Source organism: Doryrhamphus excisus, chromosome 5, assembly GCF_030265055.1.
Source record: "Doryrhamphus excisus isolate RoL2022-K1 chromosome 5, RoL_Dexc_1.0, whole genome shotgun sequence".
Taxonomy (NCBI): domain Eukaryota; kingdom Metazoa; phylum Chordata; class Actinopteri; order Syngnathiformes; family Syngnathidae; genus Doryrhamphus; species Doryrhamphus excisus.
Genome location: NC_080470.1, coordinates 4,615,981 through 4,639,018, shown reverse-complemented (window position 1 = coordinate 4,639,018; position 23,038 = coordinate 4,615,981). Strand labels below are relative to the sequence as shown.

The following is a 23,038-nucleotide window of genomic DNA, read 5'->3' as shown; positions in this document are numbered from 1 at the left end:
TTAAATTCTAAGTAAAAATGACCCAAATTGCAGATTTTACAATAAATTTCACATGATCTAAAGTAAACCGTTTACATAAAAAAAGGAAAGGACACTGTGTTTTAAAATGCTTTTAACGAGTCCCTTAATGACTATAACACATGACCTTGCAGAGCTGTATTTACTTAGATGTGACGTATAAATTGTCCAATGAGATGTCCTCTCCATCACATAATGTACACATCCGTCCTTCAGCCTGGTGTAAACAACAATCTGCATTGTTTCCCCTTCACTGAATACCATTGTTGAGTAGGTGTGGTCATACTTTGACTCATTTTAACTTTGCTCAGAACATCTTTAAAAGGTAAAGCCATTTTTTTAAATTGAACATGCAAGAATATGAGATGAAAGCTGTACTACAGTCTGTAAATGCACCATGGCTGGCTTTATAACATTTTATGCCTGATAATCTAAACTAATATTCTGTCAGGAGATAGCACCTGATTGTGAAGGTCTCCCCATGCTCCTTTCTTTCAGCCAGACATTGTAGATATCATCTTCAGGCTCCAGATATACATAAAGACACATATATTAATGGGTGTGTAGTTCATGACTTGTTCCAACATTAGTTCTCAGAGAAACAGGCGACCAATTGTCTCGGTGAGATAGAGAAAATAAAACAAGCCCCGCAGCACAGATTCAATCTGCAAAAAAACTAATTTCTTTGTTTAATTTCATATTATTTGGACTCCCATAAAATTAAATTTGATATTCGCCAAAAATTGACTCACCCGAAGTCAGCTGGTATCGGCTTCATCATCCGTACAATGTTATTGAGGACAAACACCACAGAAAATGGATGGATGGATTTCCCCAAAAATGCATAATAAAAGTATACAATGAAAATAAATTGTAATGAAATCGCACTTATGTGAGGGACTGATTTTTAAAATTGGTCTGCAGTACATTCTAAAGACATAAATTAACAAGGAAACTAAAGAAATGTATTTTTTTGCCATTAGTTTCTTTTTAATGGGAACATCATACTCAATTAATTTTTTTATTAATTTTTTTAAGTCAAAATATTACGAGAAAAATGTATATGATATAGTAATATTGTGGAAAAAAAGTTGAATAAGTTCTTATAGTAAAATTATTCCCTTATTCCCTTTGATTACATTGAGTTGCTCAAGCAAAATAAGGTCACCGGTGCAACTCCAGTATTGGTCTCGGTCAAATCCTTTGGCTTTTTGCCCTTCTAGCGAACAACACAACAATAAAACACACATTTGTGACAATAAACAGAGATGATATAGTAATATTATGGAAAAAAAGTTGAATTAGTTTCTTATAATAAAATTATTCCCTTATTACTTTTAATTACATTGAGTTTCTCAAGCAAAATAAGGTCACTGGTGCAACTCCAGTATTGGTCTCGGTCAAATCCTTTGGCTTTTTGCCCTTCTAGCGAACAACACGTTTGTGACAATAAACAGAGAAGATATCTGAAAATATTGATCTCTATAGTATCGATGTTTTTCCTGATCCTGTAATGATACAACAGTATCAACACTCAAATTGAGCTGCCTATCAAACAAGTTGCAATATTTTAGCCTGATAATAATGAATCAGCTCTAAATATGGAGAGGGGTATACCGCTCAAGTCAGAAAACACTTTCCCAAACAAAAACATCTCTCGTTTTCCTCAAACACGGGCGCCGCTCTGCTCAAGAAAGCATGATATAATTGCATGAACGCCCAAAGCGAGTTTGCTGATAGCGATGATGCTGAAATGTCATACTGACAATCAATGCACCATCATCATCACCACCATCATGAGGTGGTTGATGGGAGTGTCAACATTGACTTTTTCCTCTTCTATGTACCAAACTGCTGTAAAGTAAGAGGGCAGCCCGGCTATCAAAGTGTCGTAAACGAACCAAACATCTGCTTGAGTGCAAGACGGGGATCACTTTGCATCATCTAATTAGCCGTGCACAACATTGAAGGTCATGCAATCGCTAAGTAGTCAAGGTTGCCTTCGTTTAATTTGATTGCTATGTGGCGGCTGATGGATTCCCCAAAAATGGTCAAAGGGGATGGAAACGGAAATGGCGTTACAAGTGTATGTGTGTGTACTTTGTATGGGACTGGGATGGGCTAAGCAGCAGTCAGTAGGAGGTGCAGACATCCTCAGCATCCAGGAACAGAAAGGTGTACGGGTATATAGCGGGGAGAGCAGACAGAGCAGTCAAAGTTTGCGGCAGAATCCAGAAGAGAGATTTAAAAAAAAACAAAAAAAAACATTTTAGTTATCCAGGATGCGAGTTTTGTTGGTCTTGCCTCTGCTGATGTGCGCCGCCGTATGCTGCGTGGACAGGGCCAGGGCGGAAGTGAAGGCGGTGAAATTGTGTGGCCGAGAGTTGATGAGGGCTGTGGTGTACACCTGTGGAGGATCCCGCTGGAGGAGGTTCCTCACAGAGTCAGACATGGATGGTGAGACAACTCTAGATCTTATATTTTAGTACCAGTTATTTGCTCCTAAATACCTTAAATTTGTGCTTTACTACTTTCATTCATTCATTTTCTACCGCTTATCCTCACGAGGGTCGCGGTTGTTGGACAGCCTATCCCAGCTGTCTTCGGGCGAGAGGCGGGGTACACCCTGGACTGGTCGCCAGCCAATCACAGGGCACATATAGACAAACAACCATTCACACTCACATTCATACCTATGGACAATTTGGAGTCGCCAATTAACCTAGCATGTTTTTGGAATGTGGGAGGAAACCGGAGTACCCGGAGAAAACCCACGCATGCACGGGGAGAACATGCAAACTCCACACACAGAGATGGCCGAGGGTGGAATTGAACCCTGGTCTCCTAGCTGTGAGGTCTGCGCACTAACCAGTAGACCGCTGTGCCGCCCAACCTTGAATTAATATAATGATAATATAATACTTAATTAACCATGCTAGGTTAATTGGCGACTCCTAATTGTCCATAGGTATGAATGTGAGTGTGAATGGTTGTTTGTCTATATGTGCCCTGTGATTGGCTGGCGACCAGTCCAGGGTGTACCCCGCCACTCCAGGTACAGTATAGTACATTTAGTGTAAAACACATGATTATAAATGACAATGTATTTAGACAGCTGTACGGTGCTTGAGTGGTTAGCACACTGGCCTCACAGCTAGGAGCCCAGAGTTTGATTCCAACCTCGGCCATCTCTGTGTGGAGTTTGCATGTTCTCCCCGTGCATGCGTGGGTTTTCTCCGGGTACTCCGGTTTCCTCCCACATTCCAAAAACATGCTAGGTTAATTGGTGACTCCAAATTGTCCATAGGTATGAATGTGAGTGTGAATGGTTGTTTGTCTATATGTGCCCTGTGATTGGCTGGCCACCAGTCCAGGGTGAACCCCACTTTTCACCTGAAGTCAGCTGGGATAGGCTCCAGCATACCCCCACAATCCTAGTGAGGATAAGCGGCATAGAAACTTACAAGAAGAAAGTTGAAATAGTTAACAGAACTGGAAAATCAGCTGTAATTTTGCAAGAACAAAGTCAAAATATTGAGAAAAAAATTGGCAATTTGAAAAGAATAAACCCGTAATATTATGAAAAAAATAATGTCATTTTAGAAGCAATGACTGGAAATATTAAAGAACATTATTCAAAGTTGTAAAATAAAAAAATAGATTTGTAATTTTTTGAAAATTTGGTTGGGGAAATTCGTTGTGAGGATAAGCAGTAGAAAATGAATGAATGAATGAATACTTTCTGGGACACAATTGATCTGTCCACAGCTCAAACCCTCCTGTTAGTTGACATCCTTCTCCGATTTTGTATCAACATTTGCAATAAAAGTGTTGTAATTATTAGATTCAGCTTCAGAATGCTCCCCTTCTCTCTTCAATTGCCACTGTTTACTCGCGACACAATCCGCTTCACACACTAAACCTAACGACTAATCAAATGCATTTAAATCAGTGATTCTCAACTGGAGGGTTGAGACCCAAAAGTGGGTCAGGGGTCTTGCCTGGGTACCAAAAATAAAAGGTAATGACCCGATGTCCATAAATGTGTCACATGTTCTTGTTTGGGCTATTCGCTAAGATATTTGAAGAGTTTAAAAATTTCGGAAATTTGGGTTGCCGCAGTCAAACCAATTGCGAACCACTAATTTTAAGAATAAAATAAATAGGTACTCAATACTGATGAATGTCGCCTGTTAACCTAGCATGTTTTTGGAATGTGGGAGGAAACCGGAGTAACCGGAGAAAACCCACGCATGCACGGGGAGAACATGCAAACTCCACAGGGAGATTCCAACCCTGGTCTTTTTGATCTCCTGACTGTGTGGCCAACATCCCAACCACTCTTCCACTGATTTTTTCAAAAATCAGCAAATCATGAATGTTTAATATCCAATATATACAATTATTGGACATAATTAGACACAGCAACACATTATTCTGCATTTCACAAATATAATGCACATTCACCGAGATATTAATGTAACAATATTACAATACACAATACGAGACACGTCCCTAAGCATGACACAGTTCACTGCAAAAATGAAGATAACAGTGCTTCCATTCTCCGTTGAAATGTTTATTTACTCTGTGATATACTACTAATCCAAAATGTTCCACTGGTGTGTGGGCTGACGGGGACATGCTGTCTGCATCGTTAAGCCAAGGGGCCCACATATTAAGATTAAAAGCTTGTACGGAGGCTGAGTAGCGCAGTAACTAATTCAGGCTATCAGCTGGACTGATCGCAAAGAGGAAAGCTACACTGCACACGACAAATAGCATAGCGGAAATCTACTTTGCCATTAGTGTTTCTTTTTAATGGGAACATCATACTCAATTAAACCAGATGGATCGACTCCATCTGTCACGTAAACAATAATGATGCAGATCATATGCCGATCACGTTTTTTTTTTTGTGTGTGTTGTTGATCCAGGTCTATCCAGAGATGAGAACAGTTTGGAAAGTTTGCCCAGCATGAAAAGTTACCCAGGCTCAGACTTGATCAGACGGGACATAAACAACATCCTGTCCACAGTCTGCTGCCAGGTGGGATGCAGGAAGAGCGACCTCACCTTCCTGTGCTGAGCACCACCACGGACCACAAACAAATGAGTCCCAACTTAATAGAATGCAAATATAAATCACAGCACTTAGACAACATGATCGCTATAGCAACTAGAATGTGTTGTTTTTTTACAATATAAAGTATGTCTTATGTGTTAGGGGAGTTTAAATTAAATGTAGATGTGAATCACTAGAATAACGTATCTGATATTAAAGATTTGTTCAACAATATCTTTTTTTTTGTTTTTTAACGTAAACCAAATAAAGAACAGGAACTCAGGGAAAGTAGTTAAGAGTGTGTAATGCAATACTATCAGATTGATAGGATGAGAACTGTGTATTCTTTGATTTTAATGCCCATGTTTGTTTGTTTTTTTTATTTATATCTTGGAACTGTTTAATTTTACTATATTTTTTGTGAAATAAATGTTGTTGCACATGGAGGACTCAAGTTCTTTTTACGTTTGTGTTCTTTTGCACAAGGCAATAACTGGAGAAGGGCTGACAGTGTAACATTGCATAGCAAGTTTTCTAGTGTAATTCCCTGCAGTGATAACTGATGAAAAATGAAATTAAAAATATATATATTCGTAACTGATTTTTAACCTACCCAGCCATCATCATTGGGAAGGTTGAAAAAAATATTTATGGAAATGTGTTATATAGGGTCAGGCAAAATGATGTGACACATTTGTAGGTTAAATAAAAGTAAAATAAAGAAACAAAAAGGTGTTTTTATTTTCGAAAAGTACATATAATGCCATTTTGTTTCGTTATGTTTTAAAAAAAAAATAACTTCTGGCGGTGCGAGGTCAGCCGTTTTCATTTCAATGCAGATCCAGTAGCTCTGAAGTTGGTAATTCATAACAAGATGGTGTTTTTAACCGGGGAAGGGCTGACAGTGTAACATTGCATAGCAAGTTTTCTAGTGCAAGTTCCCTGCAGTGATAACTGATGAAAAATGAAATTAAAAATATATATTCGGAACTGATTTTTAATCTTAGCTACCCAGCCATCATCATTTGGGAAGGTTGAAAAAAATATTTATTGGAATGTGTTATATAGGGTCATGCAAAATGATGTGACACATTTGTAGATTAAATAAAAGACAAATAAAGTAAAGACACAAAAAAATATTTTTATTTTCGAAAAGTACATATAATGCCATTTTGTTTCGTCAAAAATTAAATAACTTCTGGCGGTGTGAGGTCAGCCGTTTGATTTTCATTTCAATGCAGATCCAGTAGGTCTGAAGTTGGTAATTCATAACAAGATGGTTTCGAACTGGTATGGGATCATGTCTACTAAGACTGTTACAGATTTGTTTTGTTTTGATAAACGTTTCCACAATGAAAGCGCCTTGCTCACTAGTCCAATTCAAGGCAGCAACTGAAAAAGAAACAAAAAAATGCCATATGTACTTTTCAAAAATAAAATCACTTTTTTGTTTTTACTTTATTTGCCTTTTATTTAACCTACAAATGTGTCAGATCATTTTGCCTGACCCTATTCTATACAACAGCATGGCTAAGTGTCTCCAAACATACATACAAAGAAACACAATGGAAGATGCACACAATCAAGACAAACATGAGTATTTATCTGTAGTTTTAATCAATTTTATTGGATTCGGAAGGAAGCGAACTAAGTTTGTCAATCCATTTTAGCATTGATCTTGCACGTGTTTGATGTTCAAGTTCTCTTACTAACAGCGCAGAGAAAAACAGACTGTTGCTCTGGTCAACATCAATACAGGTGAGTGAGTACACAGCACAGCACATCAAGTAAAGGTTAAGTAAAGCCCCGCCCCCCTGCTTTTTTTTCTGCATGCTTTACAAGCAATTATGAATTTTTGCAGGACACATAACTTTGTTTCATTTTGATATTAAAAGATGGAGGCCAGAAGTGAGTGGTAACCTTTGTTCCGATGTTAATTTAGTAAATAAATAATGTGACTGTTGTATTGATACTTTGAACCAATTAGCTGGTCTGTGTACTTTCCAACAGTCCAGAGTTAAGATTTGCATTTTAAAAAGGGTATCTGATAGGGAACATTAAAAGGAGAAGTGATAATGGGGCTTTTTTTTGCTCTAAACCCGGTTTAAGATGGTTCTACAACAGACCTTACAAGACTATGTTTGGATTTATTGAACACAATATTGACAAGACAGTACCGGGGGGGGGGGGGGGGGGGTCTTGCGTGACTCCCACACATCCAAACGTAATGTTCGCATGGCGTGTCAAGAGTATTCGGGAAAATATACATCAGCACATTGTTTTCCCCCTCCACAATTAACAATAAAATATTTTCTTTTTTTTTTTTTCATCAGTTTGAAAAATATTCAGCTTATTTTCATTCACATGGGGTATACACACAAACTCATACACACACAAAAGCCTTTTGGTCAACTTAGCCTCGCTCCACAACCTCATCATGTCATCTCACAGAGACCATTACAATGATGTTAAATAAAGCTATGGATTCAAGCGCTGGTTGAAGGACCAGGGTGATTTGGGGGGGTCATGTTTGGACAAAGAAGCATGGTGAAAGTGGACAGAGGCTTCTATCGTCACATGGGTCAAGTTCATGAATGGGTTTACGTAGATGTTTACGGTCACTCGCTTTATTTTGAAACTTTAAGTGGGTACTATTGATAAAAGTCAGTACAGTAGATCATGGAGGTCATCGTGGAGGTAACATTCCAGCGCCCTCCCACGGAATTCCGCAAATAATGGACAGCCCTAAAAATGCCTTTTTGATACTCTAAACTGTTTGTAGCCCACTACTGTTTTTTTTTTTTTTTATTGGCCCGCGGTACATTCTATAAATATAACTTAAAAAAATATATGATTATTCTAAAATTAGGTTAGAGAAAAGTTAGAATAGCGGCACGGTGGTCGAGTGGGTAGCGCGCAGACCTCACAGCTAGGAGACAAGGATTCGATTCCACCCTTGGCCATCTCTGTGTGGAGTTTGCTTGTTCTCCCCCGTGCATGTGTGGGTTTTCTCCGGGTACTCCGGTTTCCTCCCACATTCCAAAAACATGCTAGGTTAATTAGCGACTCCAAATTGTCCATAGGTATGAATGTGAGTGTGAATGGTTGTTTGTCTATATGTGCCCTGTGATTGGCTGGCGACCGGTCCAGGGTGTACCCCGCCTCTCTTGCCCGAAGACAGCTGGGATAGGCTCCAGCACCCCCGCGACCCTTGTGTAGAAAATTAATGAATGAATGAAAAGATATAATATAATAGGAATAAGTCAAAATATCGGAATAAAGTCCAAATTTACGAAGAAAGTGTAAGTATGTAAAAAAAAAATGGAAGAAAGCAAAGATGATTTTCCCTTCTTTTACAAAGCTGAGATGCCTTTTCTCTTTAAATATATATAACTTGGGCTGCACGAGTGGTTAGCGCGCAGGCCACACAGCTAGGAACCCCGAGTTCAATTCCAACCTCGGCCATCTCTGTGTGGAATTTGCATGTTCTCCCTGTGTATGCGTGGGTTTGAATATGTGCCCTGTGATTGGCTGGCGACCAGTCCAGGGTGTACCTCGCGAAAATGGAAAGAGAGACGATTTTTGGATACCTTCACAGAGGGCCACATACAGAAAAAAATTATATTTGTATATACTTACAGTATATTGCAGTTTTGTGTTGAATTTCTGCAATGTGCCGAGGGCCAATAATAAACAAATTAGGGGACGCAAATTGCGCATTAGCCGCATCGCAAATCATTACATCTTGTTAAAGCATCTTCCAGTTGGAAAATGTTGAGTGATTTGAAACAGCACCCTTTGCATCACTTTCCCCCCCTGCAGATAGCGCCATCAAACTGCTTTTTATTTAAATTAGGAAAAATAAATGTAATTACAATATAAAGCGGAGAAATATGGGTGTGCGAATGCCAAATATTATACGAATGGATTAGTGATTGACAGGTGGTACAGCCATAAAAATGGCACGGCGGCCCCCAGCTAACTTCCAGCATGAAAGTACATTTCTATTTCAGCGTGGACCTTGCCCATGGTAAAAACTAAATCTACAGTAACACTGCTTTCACAAAGCAAAAACACAGCATCCAGGATGATATTTATATCTTTTTAAGTTACCCGACCCCGCCCATATATATTTATATATAGCTCAAAACTTCTGTTGCACTTGAATTAAAAAATTAGATCTGAAAAAAATTCAAAAATTATACGTTATACTGTACACGTTACTTGACTACACATAACAAAAAAAAAATGGAAATATTTACTGTATACCTTTAAGGGTTCAGAGTCATGTGATACCATTCAAATTCTATTCATATACAGAATCACATTTTATACAACAAATCATGTCATTAATAAAAAAAAAAAAAGAAATATTATCTGGATTTAACACTGCTGTCCTGGTCAACAACAGAAAGGCTATCTGACGATACAAGGAGAACACCAAACGCCCTTTAAGATATATATTATTGATTTAAAATGACATTTTGTACACAGTTCTTTTTAAGGGACAACCCATTGTTGTTATATCATCACCAGTAGACTTGTTCATCATTGCAGCTGCCCACCGGCTGAAATTATCACCACCATTACAAAGAAATACTACGCCTGCTCAGTGGTTTTTATATTAATATTTACAAAAGCAAATACATGGATGTGATCCAAAGGCGGTAAGACCCTGTCGAACCAGAGGATGAATGATGAGTCAGGAAAGTATATGAAGTTTTAACATAAGCACTGACATCAGTGGAAGACAGCGGCTTAGTTAGAACTTCTGGAAAATCGTTTTTTACTGACAACTTTTTAGATCTAGAAGTAGATCCGAAGTAGAACATGGCTGGACATGGCTGGTCAGGCAGCTGCAGTGAAGTATTACCACCGTTTGACCAGAGGCACAGACTTTAAAAAAAACAACAAAAAAAACAAAAAAAAAAAGAGAGAGAGAGAGAGAGAGAGAGAGGAAAGAGTCCAGGAGTGGAACGGCAGCAATTGAGATGTTATGAAACAAATGCAAATACCATTATTACATGACTATAAACTGTTCCACAATGCAAAATGAAAGTTTTACAATACTGCTGGGTAGGTAAGATGTGGTCCTGCGCTCAGACAAAAGGCGAAGGGACAATGTTGGTCTGTCCTCTGTGTCGTCCTCCGTCCACTGGACTTGTTTGTTCATCGGTTAGTTGTCTGCCAGGTACTTTCCTTGAAGGTCATCAACAACAACAACTTTAATTAAATCTACTTTTTATACTAAATCATAATAAAAAATAAGCTGCACGGTGGTCGTGTGGTTAGCGCGCAGACCTCGCAGCTAGGAGACCCGGGTTCAATTCCACACTTAAGTACAACAGAACCTATACAATTCAGTTTTGTTACAGTTAGCAAACATGTTTTTTTTTAAATAAAATGATTCCAAACTAGGGACTGCACGGCAGTCGAGTGGTTAGCTAGGAGACCAGGGTTCAATTCCACCCTCGGCTATCTCTGTGTGGAGTTTGCGTGTTCTCCCCGTGCATGCGTGGGTTTTCTCCGGGTACTCCGGTTTCCTCCCACATTCCAAAAACATGCTAGATTAATTGGCAATTGAATGTATGAATGTGAGAGTGTGAATGGTTGTTTGTCTATATGTGCCCTGTGATTGGCTGCCGACCAGTCCAGTGTGTACCCCGCCTCTTGCCCGAAGACAGCTGGGATAGGCTCCAGCACCCCCCGCGACCCTCGTGAGGATAAGCGGTAGAAAATGAATGAATGAATGAATACTTTCTGGGACACAATTGATCTGTCCACAGCTCAAACCCTCCTGTTATTTGACATCCTTCTCCCGATTTTGTATCAACATTTGCAATAAAAGTGTTGTAATTATTATATTCAGCTTCAGAATGCTCCCCTTCTCTCTTCAATTGCCACTGTTTACTCGCAACACAATCCGGTTCACACACTAAACCTAATGACTAATCAAACGCATTTAAATCAGTGATTCTCAACTGGAGGGTTGAGACCCAAAAGTGGGTCAGGGGTCTTGTCTGGGTACCAAAAATAAAAGGTAATGACCCGATGTCCATAAATGTAAGATATTTGAAGAGTTTAAAAATTTCTGAAATTTGGGTTGCCGCAGTCAAACCAATTTGCGAACCACCAGGGTGTACCCCGCCTCTCGCCCAAAGACAGCTGGGATAGGCTCCAGCACCCCCGCGACCCTCGTGAGGATAAGCGGTAGAAAATGAATGAATGTAATAAAAGCAGTTAATACCGTTACACTCTATTTTCTTCATTCATTCATTTTCTACCGCTTATCCTCACAAGGGTTGCGGGGGGTGCTGGAGCCTATCCCAGCACATATAGACAAACAACCATTCACACTCACCAATTAACCTAGCATGTTTTTGGAATGTGGGAGGAAACCGGAGTACCCGGACAAAACCAAGAACGGGGAGAACATGCAAACTGCACACAGAGATGGCCGAGGGTGGAATTGAACTTGGGTCTCTTAGCTGTGAGGCCTGTGCGCTAACCACTTTTCCAACGTGCAGCCTATTTTCTTCATATTTATATAATTATTCTTTATTAATTCCACAACTACAGGATATTTGCTTTCCTAAATAAAAGCCAGTCACTGCAGTATTACATAACTTGTCCTATGAAGATCCAGTGTAAGGTAAATAACGATTTGCTGGTTTTGTATATTTCAATGACACTGAATGAATAAGGAATCTATATCATGATTTCATACTCACCAGCAGCAAACCTTTTCTTGATAAGCGAGAAGCGATACCCGGGTCCAGCCAGTTCAATATCACAGCCTGACAGGGTACTGCCTTCACTCGTGAACTGCACAGCCAATGGAGCTGGTTTACTTGGGCCTTCTGTTAGCTGGAAGCGGGCTAACAAAGATCCGACACCTGAAAAATTGCACATTGATTATGAGAACATCTATTTTTCCTGCTAACAGCAAGGATAATGCCGGCTTTGTCCACATAATCTAGTAGCCAATCACAGACCATCATTCATACGTATGGACAATTTAGCCTCACCGATTAACATAAGGGAGGCAATATCATAATATACAAACCTCCATTTTCTGATTTCTGTGAGATATCTGGAATCTTCCATAGGATTCTTTGCTGCTCTGCATTCCTGTTAGGAAAACATTGGTTCAGTTCAGTATATATTTTCAAAATCTATGAGCTTCTTTATTTGGTTGGTGCTGTACTGTATTCACTGTATGCACACCATGCGGCAGGAGGTAACACAGCTTGTAGTTTGGAAACGCCTCCATCAACCGGGACAAGAAACTGGACATTATTCAGCGCCATTGGTGTTGACATGGCCTCGCCGTTATATTTGTAGTCTATCCTCAGGTCAGTGCTGGTCGGCTCACACCTCCAGCTCACTGCAAGATTCAGGGGGGTGGACACGGGGCCCTGTACTGATACCTGGAAAAGGTAAATAGAAATATTATATAAATCTGGGACATTTTATGGTAATGATTTAATTTCATTTGAACATGCATCAGATTACAATTGAATGCATCACATAATCAGTTCACAGTTCCACATGTCCAAAAGGAGTAGGAAGAAGCAAAGCTTATTAAATCCTACCCCTCCACCTGGTACTTTTACAATCAGTAACTGTTACATTTGTTCACTTCCTGCTTTCCATAATACAGTTTAAGGTTTTTTTTTTGTTTTTTTTTAAATAATGCATCTCGTACCGAAGTACAGGGTGACATTTGTGTTACATTTGTTCACTTCCTGCCTTTCTGATATAATTTTTTATTTTTTATTATTTATTTTTTGACACATACCGAAGTACGAGGTGATATGCCATATGACATAATGGGTACCATAGTAACCGTATATATAGCACTATATTGACGGTTACTATGGTACCCATACCATGTGTGTATTTTATATATATAAAATATACATATAAAATGTGTGTATTTATATATGTGTGTGTGTGTATTTTATATATATAAAATATATATATAAAAATGTGTGTGTATTTTATATATATAAAATATATTTTATATATATAAAATACACACACACATATATAAATACACACATTTTATATGTATATTTTATATATATAAAATACACACATGGTATGGGTAAAATATACCATGTAAAATATATTTTATACATATAAAATACACACACACACACACACACACATTATGACACATATTGACGGTTACGGTTATTACAGTTATTGACGGTTACTATGGTCATTATATGGCATATCACCTTGTACTTCAGTATGTGTCAAAAAATAAACAAAAGTAAAAAAAAAAAACAACAAAAAAATTAAAAATTATATCAGAAACGCAGGAAGTGAACAAATGTAACACTTACTGATTGTAAAAGTACCAGATGGAGGGATGGATTTATACATTTAAAAGGTGTTATCCCTCCTTTGAAAACATATCTATGCCAAATCTAACCACGGCATCATCCTGAATATATTTAGTTTATATTCAGTTAGCTCACCTGATATTTCAGCATATCCACATTATAGTATGTTGCTTGCGGCTTCTGTTCAGACACCTTCTTTAGATGAGATATCAGGTTTGGCATGTTCACCCAAAAGTCCTTGGAATCAGCCTTGGCTTGTGTACTGGTGTCGCTAGCGAGGAGGCACACAGAAAAACAAAATACACTAACCAATCATGTAAGTGAGTATAAGAATTTAACATAACCAAGTATTAGCAGTGGAAGAAGTACATGCAGAAGGGAAGTACAACCAAGAAAAGGACTGCTGTAAACCGAGGACCATCTGTATAAGAAATACATTGATGTGCATTATGATAAAAAAAAAAATTACACTAATGACTATTATTTACAAATGCCACAAATATAGTACTTGAATTAAGCATTAAAACAAAATGTGTCATGCCTTTTATTCAACATGCACACAAACATCACAAAACAAACATATGGGGTATATCAGTTTAGTAAGCGTTTAACATGTAAGGGGACTAACAGACTGAAAAAAAAATAAAATAAAACTTCACCGAGACTCTGCATTGAAGAACTTTATGGTTGATTATATTTCAAAGTGCACAATTGTTTCATTACCAGCAGAGCAGCTGGGGGTTAGGCAGCACATGCTCCAGTCGACTGTAGTTGGTTATGCTGAAGGTTAGCACAGCGGGGGACGGGTTATTGGCAAAGTGCCGTGTGATTCCCGCTGGAAACGACAAAACCATCTCACCTATGATCTTCACAACACATCTGAGGGGGGGAGAAAAAGAAGAGGGGTTCATATAAAAGCGATACAGAGTACAGTATATGTGAGATCAAAGCAAGAATAACTCAATATATTATTCAATCATGCGTCCATGTATTGTATGTATTTCTCCAACACAAAAGTCTTCTTTAAATAAGGAAAACCTAAAACTTGACGTAAGCAATGATAGCAATGCATTTGATTGACCTACTTGCTGGGGTCGGCCCCTTTAAAGAAGGCATTGACTGTCTCAGTGAATGCAGCAGCCACGGGGAGTGTGTCCTGAGCCCCCATGGTGAGAGGACTTGGCCCTCTGGAGCAGCCTGATATAACAGACACACACATAAACATACCAACATATACTCTATGTATTTTTGCTTTGTTTTCCCCTGTTTTCATAACCAACTACTGTTTAAAATGTAAGTTACAGTAAACCTCGGATATATCGGACTCGGATATATCGGAAATTCGCTCACAACGGACAGATAAAAAAGAACCGATTTTTCTGTAATGCATTTCCAATAAAAATTCATTGCATATATCGGATTTTTTATAACGGATTTCGCCTATTTCGGACAAAATCTCCAGTCCCGTTCCAATGCATTTCCATTAAATTTCCCTCGCATATATCGGATGGCCGCTAATCTTGTTGATGTCACTGGCTATTGTCTTTCTCCTGGCTCCAGATTTAGGACAAATATAAAAGTGAGTGACGTCAATAATACTAGCACAGCAGTGAATGAGATCTTAACCTCACTATTGGAAATAACGTAGGCCTGACGGGCGTAACAGGGCTTAATTAACAATTTGTTATGCTCAGAGTCCAATAAAGTTAAATTCTCATTACCTTACGTCTCTTTTCATTGCCCAGTCCAGGTACTTTGGAAACATAGTCAAGGAAGTGCCTTTTTATAACGGATAAAATCCGATTTACGCATATACCGGATATAAATCCGATATATGCGTAAAACGGACATTTTCCGGTATACGCATATAACGGATTTCGCTTATATCGGACAAAACCAGTGGGAACAATTGAATCCGATATATCCGAGGTTTACTGTATGTGCATGCTGTATGCATTTCTCTCTGCTCTTTGACTGTGAATCTATGAAGCTACATATCATTGTTAAATATTTTCTATGTTGACATTTTCATTGCAATAAAGCAAGCATGTATTAGAAAAGAGGCTGTCGTAGAAATGTGCAAGCTTTTTTTTTTTTTTGTTAAAGCTGAAATAGTTTGACAAGAGCCAAAAGACCACAAAGTGCAAAGATTAGCCCAAAAACACAAAGGAGACCATGGAAGACATTTTAGTCACATGTACAATGAATGATGATTCTTCAGTGGGAGTGCAGTATAAACAAGGATGTACTATGTCAGGAGGACAAGACTGGAAAAAAAAAAAAAAAAACGAGGCCACAGCATAGTTGACTGGACAATGATGGGTGACAGCCAGATGTTAGTGTGGTTGTGATGGGTGAGGAAGATGTAGGAACAGGAAGAATAAAGGGAGGGTCGAGGAGGGAGGAGAGGGCAGGGCAGGGCAGGAACCAAGCTTGCACAGATGAGCCTCAAAAGAGTGCGTAAATGCTACAGTTAGCCCTGCTGCAGATAAAAAAACTTACCTTCAAAGGTTAAATAAAACTTCCCTCTGTCAAACCATACAAGGGATGGCTGGTCATTCTCTGTGTGGGGGGGTCAAGGGGTGGGGGTTGAAGGACAGAAGTGGGGATGGGGCGGAGGGTGTGGCAAAGGAGGGGGATGAACAGGAAGGAAGGAGTTGACGGAGGTGGGTGAGAAGGGGAGGAGAGAAGGATAGTAGCGTGAGTCTTACATGGCAGGTCTATCACGTCACTGTGAGGTGAAACAGAGGTGGAGGCCGGGGTGTGGAGGGGCGAGAGAGGACCACGGCAAGCCCAGACATAGTTATGATAGAACATGTGACAATATGGGGTGTTGTGTGAGTGCCGTCACTAGACATTGGTTCTGAAGTATGAAATGTTGCCACAATAGTTGGTCGCAGTTTTTAAAATGTACAGTTTATGCCGCACATACCCCACTAGAGCTAATCAATATAGGTTTCATATAGGTTTTAACCTTATGCACACATTTCTAACCACTATAAAATGGATGGTAGCTGACTGCACTTTTGATAAAGTTCCTGTAGGGGGCAGCAATGCGACCATTCGTAGGGTGCAGGGAAAAAAAGGCAACTGGTGCACAGAGCATGCAAGCTGCTAACAATATAACAAGCATATTGTCGTTTAACTGACACGCACCAGATTTTAATACTTAATTTAATAGTAAAACAGGCCTATTATCATATTCCAATTGTGCAAGCTATCCTGCAAATGACAAGAGGGAAAGACGAATGGTATTGTGAATGAGATGCAAATTAGGTGGGTTGCCTGAGGGCCTGATGAAGACAACAGCAATGGCAGGTGTTCAGATGATGAGGGAGATGTTCAAGGGCTGTCTTTCTTTGGAGAGTGTACAAATGACAGGTTTGAAAGGCACGGGTCACGGTTCAAGCACAGGAGGAGGTGGTGGCGGCTTTAAGAGCTATCAGGATTGGCTGATTTTGAGGCTGTGTCATGAAGAAGATGGCGGAAATACCAAATACCATGCCTTCCTAATTCCGTTAATTCTCATGCCAGACTTCAAAACATCTCTGATAGTCGTTCTGATCTGACAGTATGCACGTATGATGTTTGATTTTTGAGCCAATAGACAGCACTCAATGAACACATAATACAATATGTGTTGCTTGGAAAAGAGACAGGAAGTTACCATGGTGACATGGTGAGACAGCCGCTGGTGCACAGTCATCAAACAGAGAGAAGAGCCTTAACAGTCATATGAGAAAGACACCCAAATGTGGTGATGAATGGGTATGTGGGATAAAGCTTTATGTGCCACCATAGCTTCCAATGTTATGGGGGACATGTGTGAATATCTGCAGAAAGTGCAGAGAGAAAGAGTGAAAATGAGAGATGGGCAGGCTATCCTAAAAGGCAATGAGTGCGTGGAAAAAAATCTGTGATGACAAAATCAAAACGACAAAGGCAACCGTGTTGTGATCCCGACATTTGTGAGCCAAACCTTTAGAAGTCTAGTCAAATATATAGACATAAGGGAATGTATATTGTATTGTATTGTATGTATATTTTGTGAATGCTAAGATGCCATCATTCACATTAATGCTTCTTATTTTTGTTGTGACAAGTAGAAACATACACTTGTACTACTATACCAGCAAAAGGGTACTGAAAAGCAGATATTTTGAGACTCCCAACTTAGAGTAAATTAAGCTTGGAGTACACCACCCCAGGAAGTACAGTGAAGAAAATAAGTATTTGAACACCCTGCTATTTTGCTATTTCTCCCACTTAGAAATCATGGAGGGGTCTGAAATTTTCATCGTAGGTGCATGTCCACTGTGAGAGAGATAAACTAAAAAGAAAAATCCAGAAATCACAATGCATGATTTTTTAACAATTTATTTGTGTGATACAGCTGCAAATAAGTATTTGAACACCTGTGTATCATCTAGAATTCTGACCCTGAAAGACCTGTTAGTCTGCCCATTAGAAGTCCACCTGCACTCCATGTATCATCCTGAATCAGATGCACCTGTTTGAGGTCGTTAGCTGCATAAAGACACCTGTCCACCCCATACAATCAGTAAGACTTTAACTTGTAACATGGCGAAGACCAAAGAGCTGTCCAAAGACACCAGAGACAAAATTGTACACCTCCACAAGGCTGGAAAGGGCTACGGAGCAATTACCAAGCAGCTTGGTGAAAAAAGGTCCACTGTTGGAGCTATCATTAGAAAATGGAAGAAGCTAAACATGACGGTCAATCTCAATCGGAGTGGAGCCCCATGCAAGATATCACCTCGTGGGGTCTCAATGATTCTAAGAAAGGTGAGGAATCAGCCCAGAACTACACGACAGGACTTGGTCAATGACCTGAAAAGAGCTGGGACCACCGTTTCCAAGGTTACTGTAGGTAATACACTAAGACGTCATGATGTGAAATCATGCATGGCACGAAAGGTTCCCCTGCTTAAACCAGCACATGTCAAGGCCCGTCTTAAGTTTGCATATGACCATTTGGATGATACAGAGGAGTCATGGGAGAAAGTTTTATGGTCAGATGAGACCAAAATAGAACTTTTTGGTCATAATTCCAATAAGCGTGTTTGGAGGAAGAAGAATGAAGAGTACAATCCGAAGAACACCATCCCTACTGTGAAGCATGGGGGTGGTAGCATCATGCTTTGGGGGTGTTTTTCTGCACATGGGACAGGACGAGTGCACTGCATTAAAGAGAGGATGACTGGGGCCGTGTATTGTGAGATTTTGGGGAACAACCTCCTTCCCTCTGTCAGAGCATTGAAGATGGGTCGTGGCTGGGTCTTCCAACACGACAACGACCCGAAGCACACAGCCAGGAAAACCAAGGAGTGGCTCCGTAAGAAGCATATCAAGGTTCTAGCATGGCCCAGCCAGTCTCCAGACCTGAACCCAATCGAAAATCTTTGGAGGGAGCTCAAACTCCGTGTTTCTCAGCGACAGCCCAGAAACCTGACTGATCTAGAGAAGATCTGTGTGGAGGAGTGGGCCAAGATCCCTCCTGCAGTGTGTGCAAACCTGGTGAAAAACTACAGGAAACGTTTGACCTCTGTAATAGCAAACAAAGGCTACTGTACCAAATATTAACATTCATTTTCTCAGGTGTTCAAATACTTATTAGCAGCTGTATCACACAAATAAATTGTTAAAAAAATCATGCATTGTGATTTCTGGATTTTTCTTTTTAGTTTATCTCTCTCACAGTGGACATGCACCTACGATGAAAATTTCAGACCCCTCCATGATTTCTAAGTGGGAGAAATAGCAAAATAGCAGGGTGTTCAAATACTTATTTTCTTCACTGTATATGTGCATATAATACTGTATATACAGGTGTATACAATGGGGGAAGCAATTATATTCAATCAATGTTACATTTGGCCCATTACCTACATATATTTGACTGACATGTACAGAGAATATCCACTTTAGATGAAATGCATCAACGACAACCTTCTGATGAGATCTCTACTATACCTGCAAATGAATCAAAATGTCTCCCAAAGGAAGGCAGCTTGTCTACATAAGCATCATCTTCTGACAAGCCAAAGGACAAATAAAAACATGGGGTAGCACAAAAGAGAGCAAATCAAACCAATGGGACAACAAGTATGAAAATGTAAAAATTATATATGCATACAAATGATGAATTAAAATGAAAATTAAAGTATAAAAATACAAAATAAAATTAAAGTTATTGTTATCTAGTTAAGTTGGTTTTGTTAGTTATTATTTATCAACCTTTCAATCAAATGGCGTCATATCTAGAATGTGTGTGTGTAAGATAGCTATGAAAACAATGTTTGTATCGGCTAAAATGGCCTCGTGATCATACATCATGTTTTTGCTATCAACATGTCTTGTTAAAAGCATTCATTCATTTTCTACCGCATATCCTCACGAGGGTTGCGGGGGGTGCTGGAGCCTATCCCAGCTGTCTTAGTGCGAGAGGCGGGGTACACCCCGGACTGGTCGCCAGCCAATCACAGGGCACATATAGTACACAAACAACCATTCACACTCACATTCATACCTATGGACAATTTGGAGGGGTTAATATTCCCTATCATTTATATTAACACCTGTAACAACAGTTACACACTCATCTGATGTGAGTATTGTTTCAAATGACCTAACTCATTAATGGGATTAATGGGATTAGTGGATCAGACACTCGAGTGATGTTGAAATCAATTATATACTGCATTAATTTCTAAAAACTATGTATTTATGTAGGCCGATTGCAAAGCTCAGGGACAGGCGATAATGTACAAACCTGACACAGAAAGGTCCTTGCTGACAGTGGGAGTGGTGGCGGCACTGAGGGAGTTGGTCGAGGAGATGGAAGAGGTGCTCTCCGCACGTGCCAAAGGAGCAATGGGTGGGGGGCTGGCTGCATGGACTGGTGGACTAAATGGTCGATTCTGGAAAAAAAACCCAACAAAAAAACTAAATAAAGTTGTCAAAAGACGTATTGCTAAGCTAGGAAAACTCAAGATTAATATTTCAACAGCACTCGCCCCAAACTACAGTAACTATGATTTTATAGTAATTGTGATATGTCCTCCCGCGAGACTTGAGCAGTCCTGTGGTAACTGTCATTGTGCTACAAAATATTATATATATATTATATTACAAATATATATAATTGTGCTAACCCTAACCCTAACCCTAACTAAAGTATACTTACAGTATCTCCTACAGATGGTTTTCCAGGAGGGAGTTTGGGTCTGGAAGGGGGGCGGGGCGGAGGAGGAGGTGGAGTGGGGTTGACTGTTGAAGGAGTGGAAGGTCGTACAGGAGAAGAAGAACCTATAAAGCACATGATAACATAATAATATTAATGACAACAACAAAGTTATGTTGTTAAAAAAAAAAATCATTATCAACGCACCACTTTTTGTCCCACCAGGTCCTGATGTCGGACCCGGTGATGATACCACTGCCCGGTATGTAGGAGGAGGGGGTGGTGGAGGTGTACCTCGGTTGCCCTGGCTTGAATCTTTGGGCGAGGTGGCAATTTCACCTTCATTATCTTTAGGTTGGGTGCCATCTGTATTCTTTGACTGGATCGGTGGAATGGAGAATGTTGCTGTTTCCTCAGCAGGGGACTTCACCGCTGGAGGCGTGCTTGGTTTGGGAGTTGCTGGGACGCTGGTATGTGAATCGGCAGGAGGATGAGTAGAAGCGGGTGAAAAGGCAAGCTCCTTGGGCGAAGCAAGTGAGGAAGTGGATGGAGATTGTGGATTTGGGTTATCAGGTGTAGAATGCCCAGAATGGATAGATGGTGCAGCAGGCTCCTCTGAGGGAGGTGGGGAAGTGGTTAAAGAAGCATTGGTAACTTCTTTCATTGAAGGGGATTTTGGCAGATGCGATGAAGTGTCTTCTGAGGGAGGTGGTGACATAGGTAATGGTGGGACAGGAGATTCCGGTGGTGGGGGAGAGGTGGGTAACGGAGGCGCTGCTTCCTCTCTGGGTGGGGACGAGGGAAGTGGAGGTGCAGGTTCCTTTGGTAGAGGTGGTCGGTCAGGAGATTTTTCAGTGAAGCAGACCCACGTGTCACCGGCATCCTCATCTGCTGGGGCAGCCTGCTCTGGTCCAAATATGTTATCCAAGTCAGCAATGGATGGCTTTCTTGAGGAGTTCTCTGCTTCTCCTGATTCATCTGACAAAAACACAACAACTGCTCAATAAAAGATCATTTGTGGAGACGCCTAGTAGGTTTGCATACCAGTGTTATCTGACGAAGCAGGGCCAGTTGCCAAGGGAGACGTTGGGACATTCTTGGGTGGAAGTGGAGGTGGACCTAGTGAAGGAAAGTGACAACAGATTAAAATCTAATCAAATAATCTCTAATATTACACAGGATTTATTTATTTTATCAGTCAACCATCAGAAAATCCCACATTGCACAACCGGAAAAAACAGAATGACTCGAAATAAGAGTGAAAATAATCCACAAAAGTTCCAGCAATACACCTGGTGGTGCAAGGAAAACGGATTACAGCACAAAATGCACAGAAAGGGAGTATGAGTTTCAGGCTTTTGTTTGATTGAAATGATTTTACAAGTACAGACGAAAGCTCCACCTGTGAAAGATGGCCCCTCGAAAACATCACCCATGCAACACAGCTCATGCACGCCAAAAGCAAAAGAAAGGCAGCAAAAAAGGGTGGGTGCTGAAATGAAACAAGAGATGCTGACAAATGGAGAGTGTTAGAATCACAGCACCATGTTGCGATTGTGTCTGTTATTTAGGAGATGAAAGGGGCTTGTGAGATGATGACTTGATGAAGTCACCAGGGAGATGAAGAAGTATACTATAATTAGCAGGAAACTCTAAACTTACTTCCTGTGGGGAAGGGTCTTGAGGACTCTGACAGTGGAGCCCCCCACACATCAGTCTCAGATAGAACCACTAGGTTCAGGAGGGGACAGAACACCAAAACACGAGCGTTAAAGTCTGTCAGATGAAATAAACCACTCCTGGTACAGTATAGTACATTTAGTGTAAAACACATGATTATAAATGACAATGTATTTAGACAGCTGCACGGTGAGTGAGTGGTTAGCACGCAAGGCTCACAGCTAGGAGCCCCGAGTTCAATTCCAACCTCGGCCATCTCTGTGTGCATGTTCTCCGCGTACTCCGGTTTCCTCCCACATTCCAAAAACATGCTAGGTTAATTGGCGACTCCAAATTGTCCACAGGTATGAATGTGAGTGTGAATGGTTGTTTGTCTATATGTGCCCTGTGACTTATGCGAGACATGCACTGGTCCGTGCATTCTACTAAATATTGGAAAAACTGCTAGGCAGCTAATAATGCAATGTCATGAAGCCTTCTCTTCTATTCAATACCAAACGCAGGGCTGCACAGCGGGTGAATGGTTAACGCGCAGGCCACACAGCTAGCAGAACAGAGTTTGATTCCACCCTCGGCCATGTGTGTGGAATTTGCCCGTGCATGCGTGGGTTTTCTCTGGGTACTCCGGTTTCCTCCCACATTCCAAAAACATGCTAGGTTAATTGGCCACTCCAAATTGTCCACAGGTATGAATGTGAGTGTGAATGGTTGTTTGTC

General features: G+C 40.2%; 2 protein-coding genes across 12 annotated transcripts in view; one reads left to right on the top strand and one right to left on the bottom strand.

Annotated features, from left to right (window-relative positions):
• Positions 1 to 2,194: 2,194 nt before the first annotated feature.
• insl5a (insulin-like 5a) lies at positions 2,195 to 5,378 on the top strand. Its single transcript, XM_058073620.1, has 2 exons — positions 2,195 to 2,475; positions 4,956 to 5,378. The coding sequence occupies exons 1-2, from the start codon at positions 2,301 to 2,303 to the stop codon at positions 5,105 to 5,107; spliced, it is 327 nt and encodes a 108-aa protein (XP_057929603.1). The 5' UTR covers positions 2,195 to 2,300; the 3' UTR covers positions 5,108 to 5,378.
• Positions 5,379 to 6,683: 1,305 nt separating this feature from the next.
• Positions 6,684 to 23,038, bottom strand: part of sgip1a (SH3GL interacting endocytic adaptor 1a) — a 37,336-nt gene continuing 20,981 nt past the window's right edge. For 4 of the 11 annotated variants that reach the window (XM_058072859.1, XM_058072860.1, XM_058072861.1 and 1 more), the window contains 14 exons: positions 22,304 to 22,372; positions 21,686 to 21,760; positions 20,849 to 21,619; positions 20,645 to 20,766; positions 20,231 to 20,378; positions 19,432 to 19,491; positions 15,940 to 15,999; positions 14,523 to 14,634; positions 14,161 to 14,316; positions 13,573 to 13,708; positions 12,311 to 12,513; positions 12,150 to 12,214; positions 11,815 to 11,979; positions 6,684 to 10,282 (listed from right to left, as the gene is read on the bottom strand). In XM_058072859.1, coding sequence (XP_057928842.1) covers positions 10,260 to 10,282; positions 11,815 to 11,979; positions 12,150 to 12,214; positions 12,311 to 12,513; positions 13,573 to 13,708; positions 14,161 to 14,316; positions 14,523 to 14,634; positions 15,940 to 15,999; positions 19,432 to 19,491; positions 20,231 to 20,378; positions 20,645 to 20,766; positions 20,849 to 21,619; positions 21,686 to 21,760; positions 22,304 to 22,372 — 2,165 coding nt within the window. In that variant the 3' untranslated portion in view covers positions 6,684 to 10,259. The remainder of the gene's footprint in view (positions 10,283 to 11,814; positions 11,980 to 12,149; positions 12,215 to 12,310; positions 12,514 to 13,572; positions 13,709 to 14,160; positions 14,317 to 14,522; positions 14,635 to 15,939; positions 16,000 to 19,431; positions 19,492 to 20,230; positions 20,379 to 20,644; positions 20,767 to 20,848; positions 21,620 to 21,685; positions 21,761 to 22,303; positions 22,373 to 23,038) is intronic. The other 7 variants (XM_058072865.1, XM_058072866.1, XM_058072862.1 and 4 more) reach the window with 4 other exon arrangements.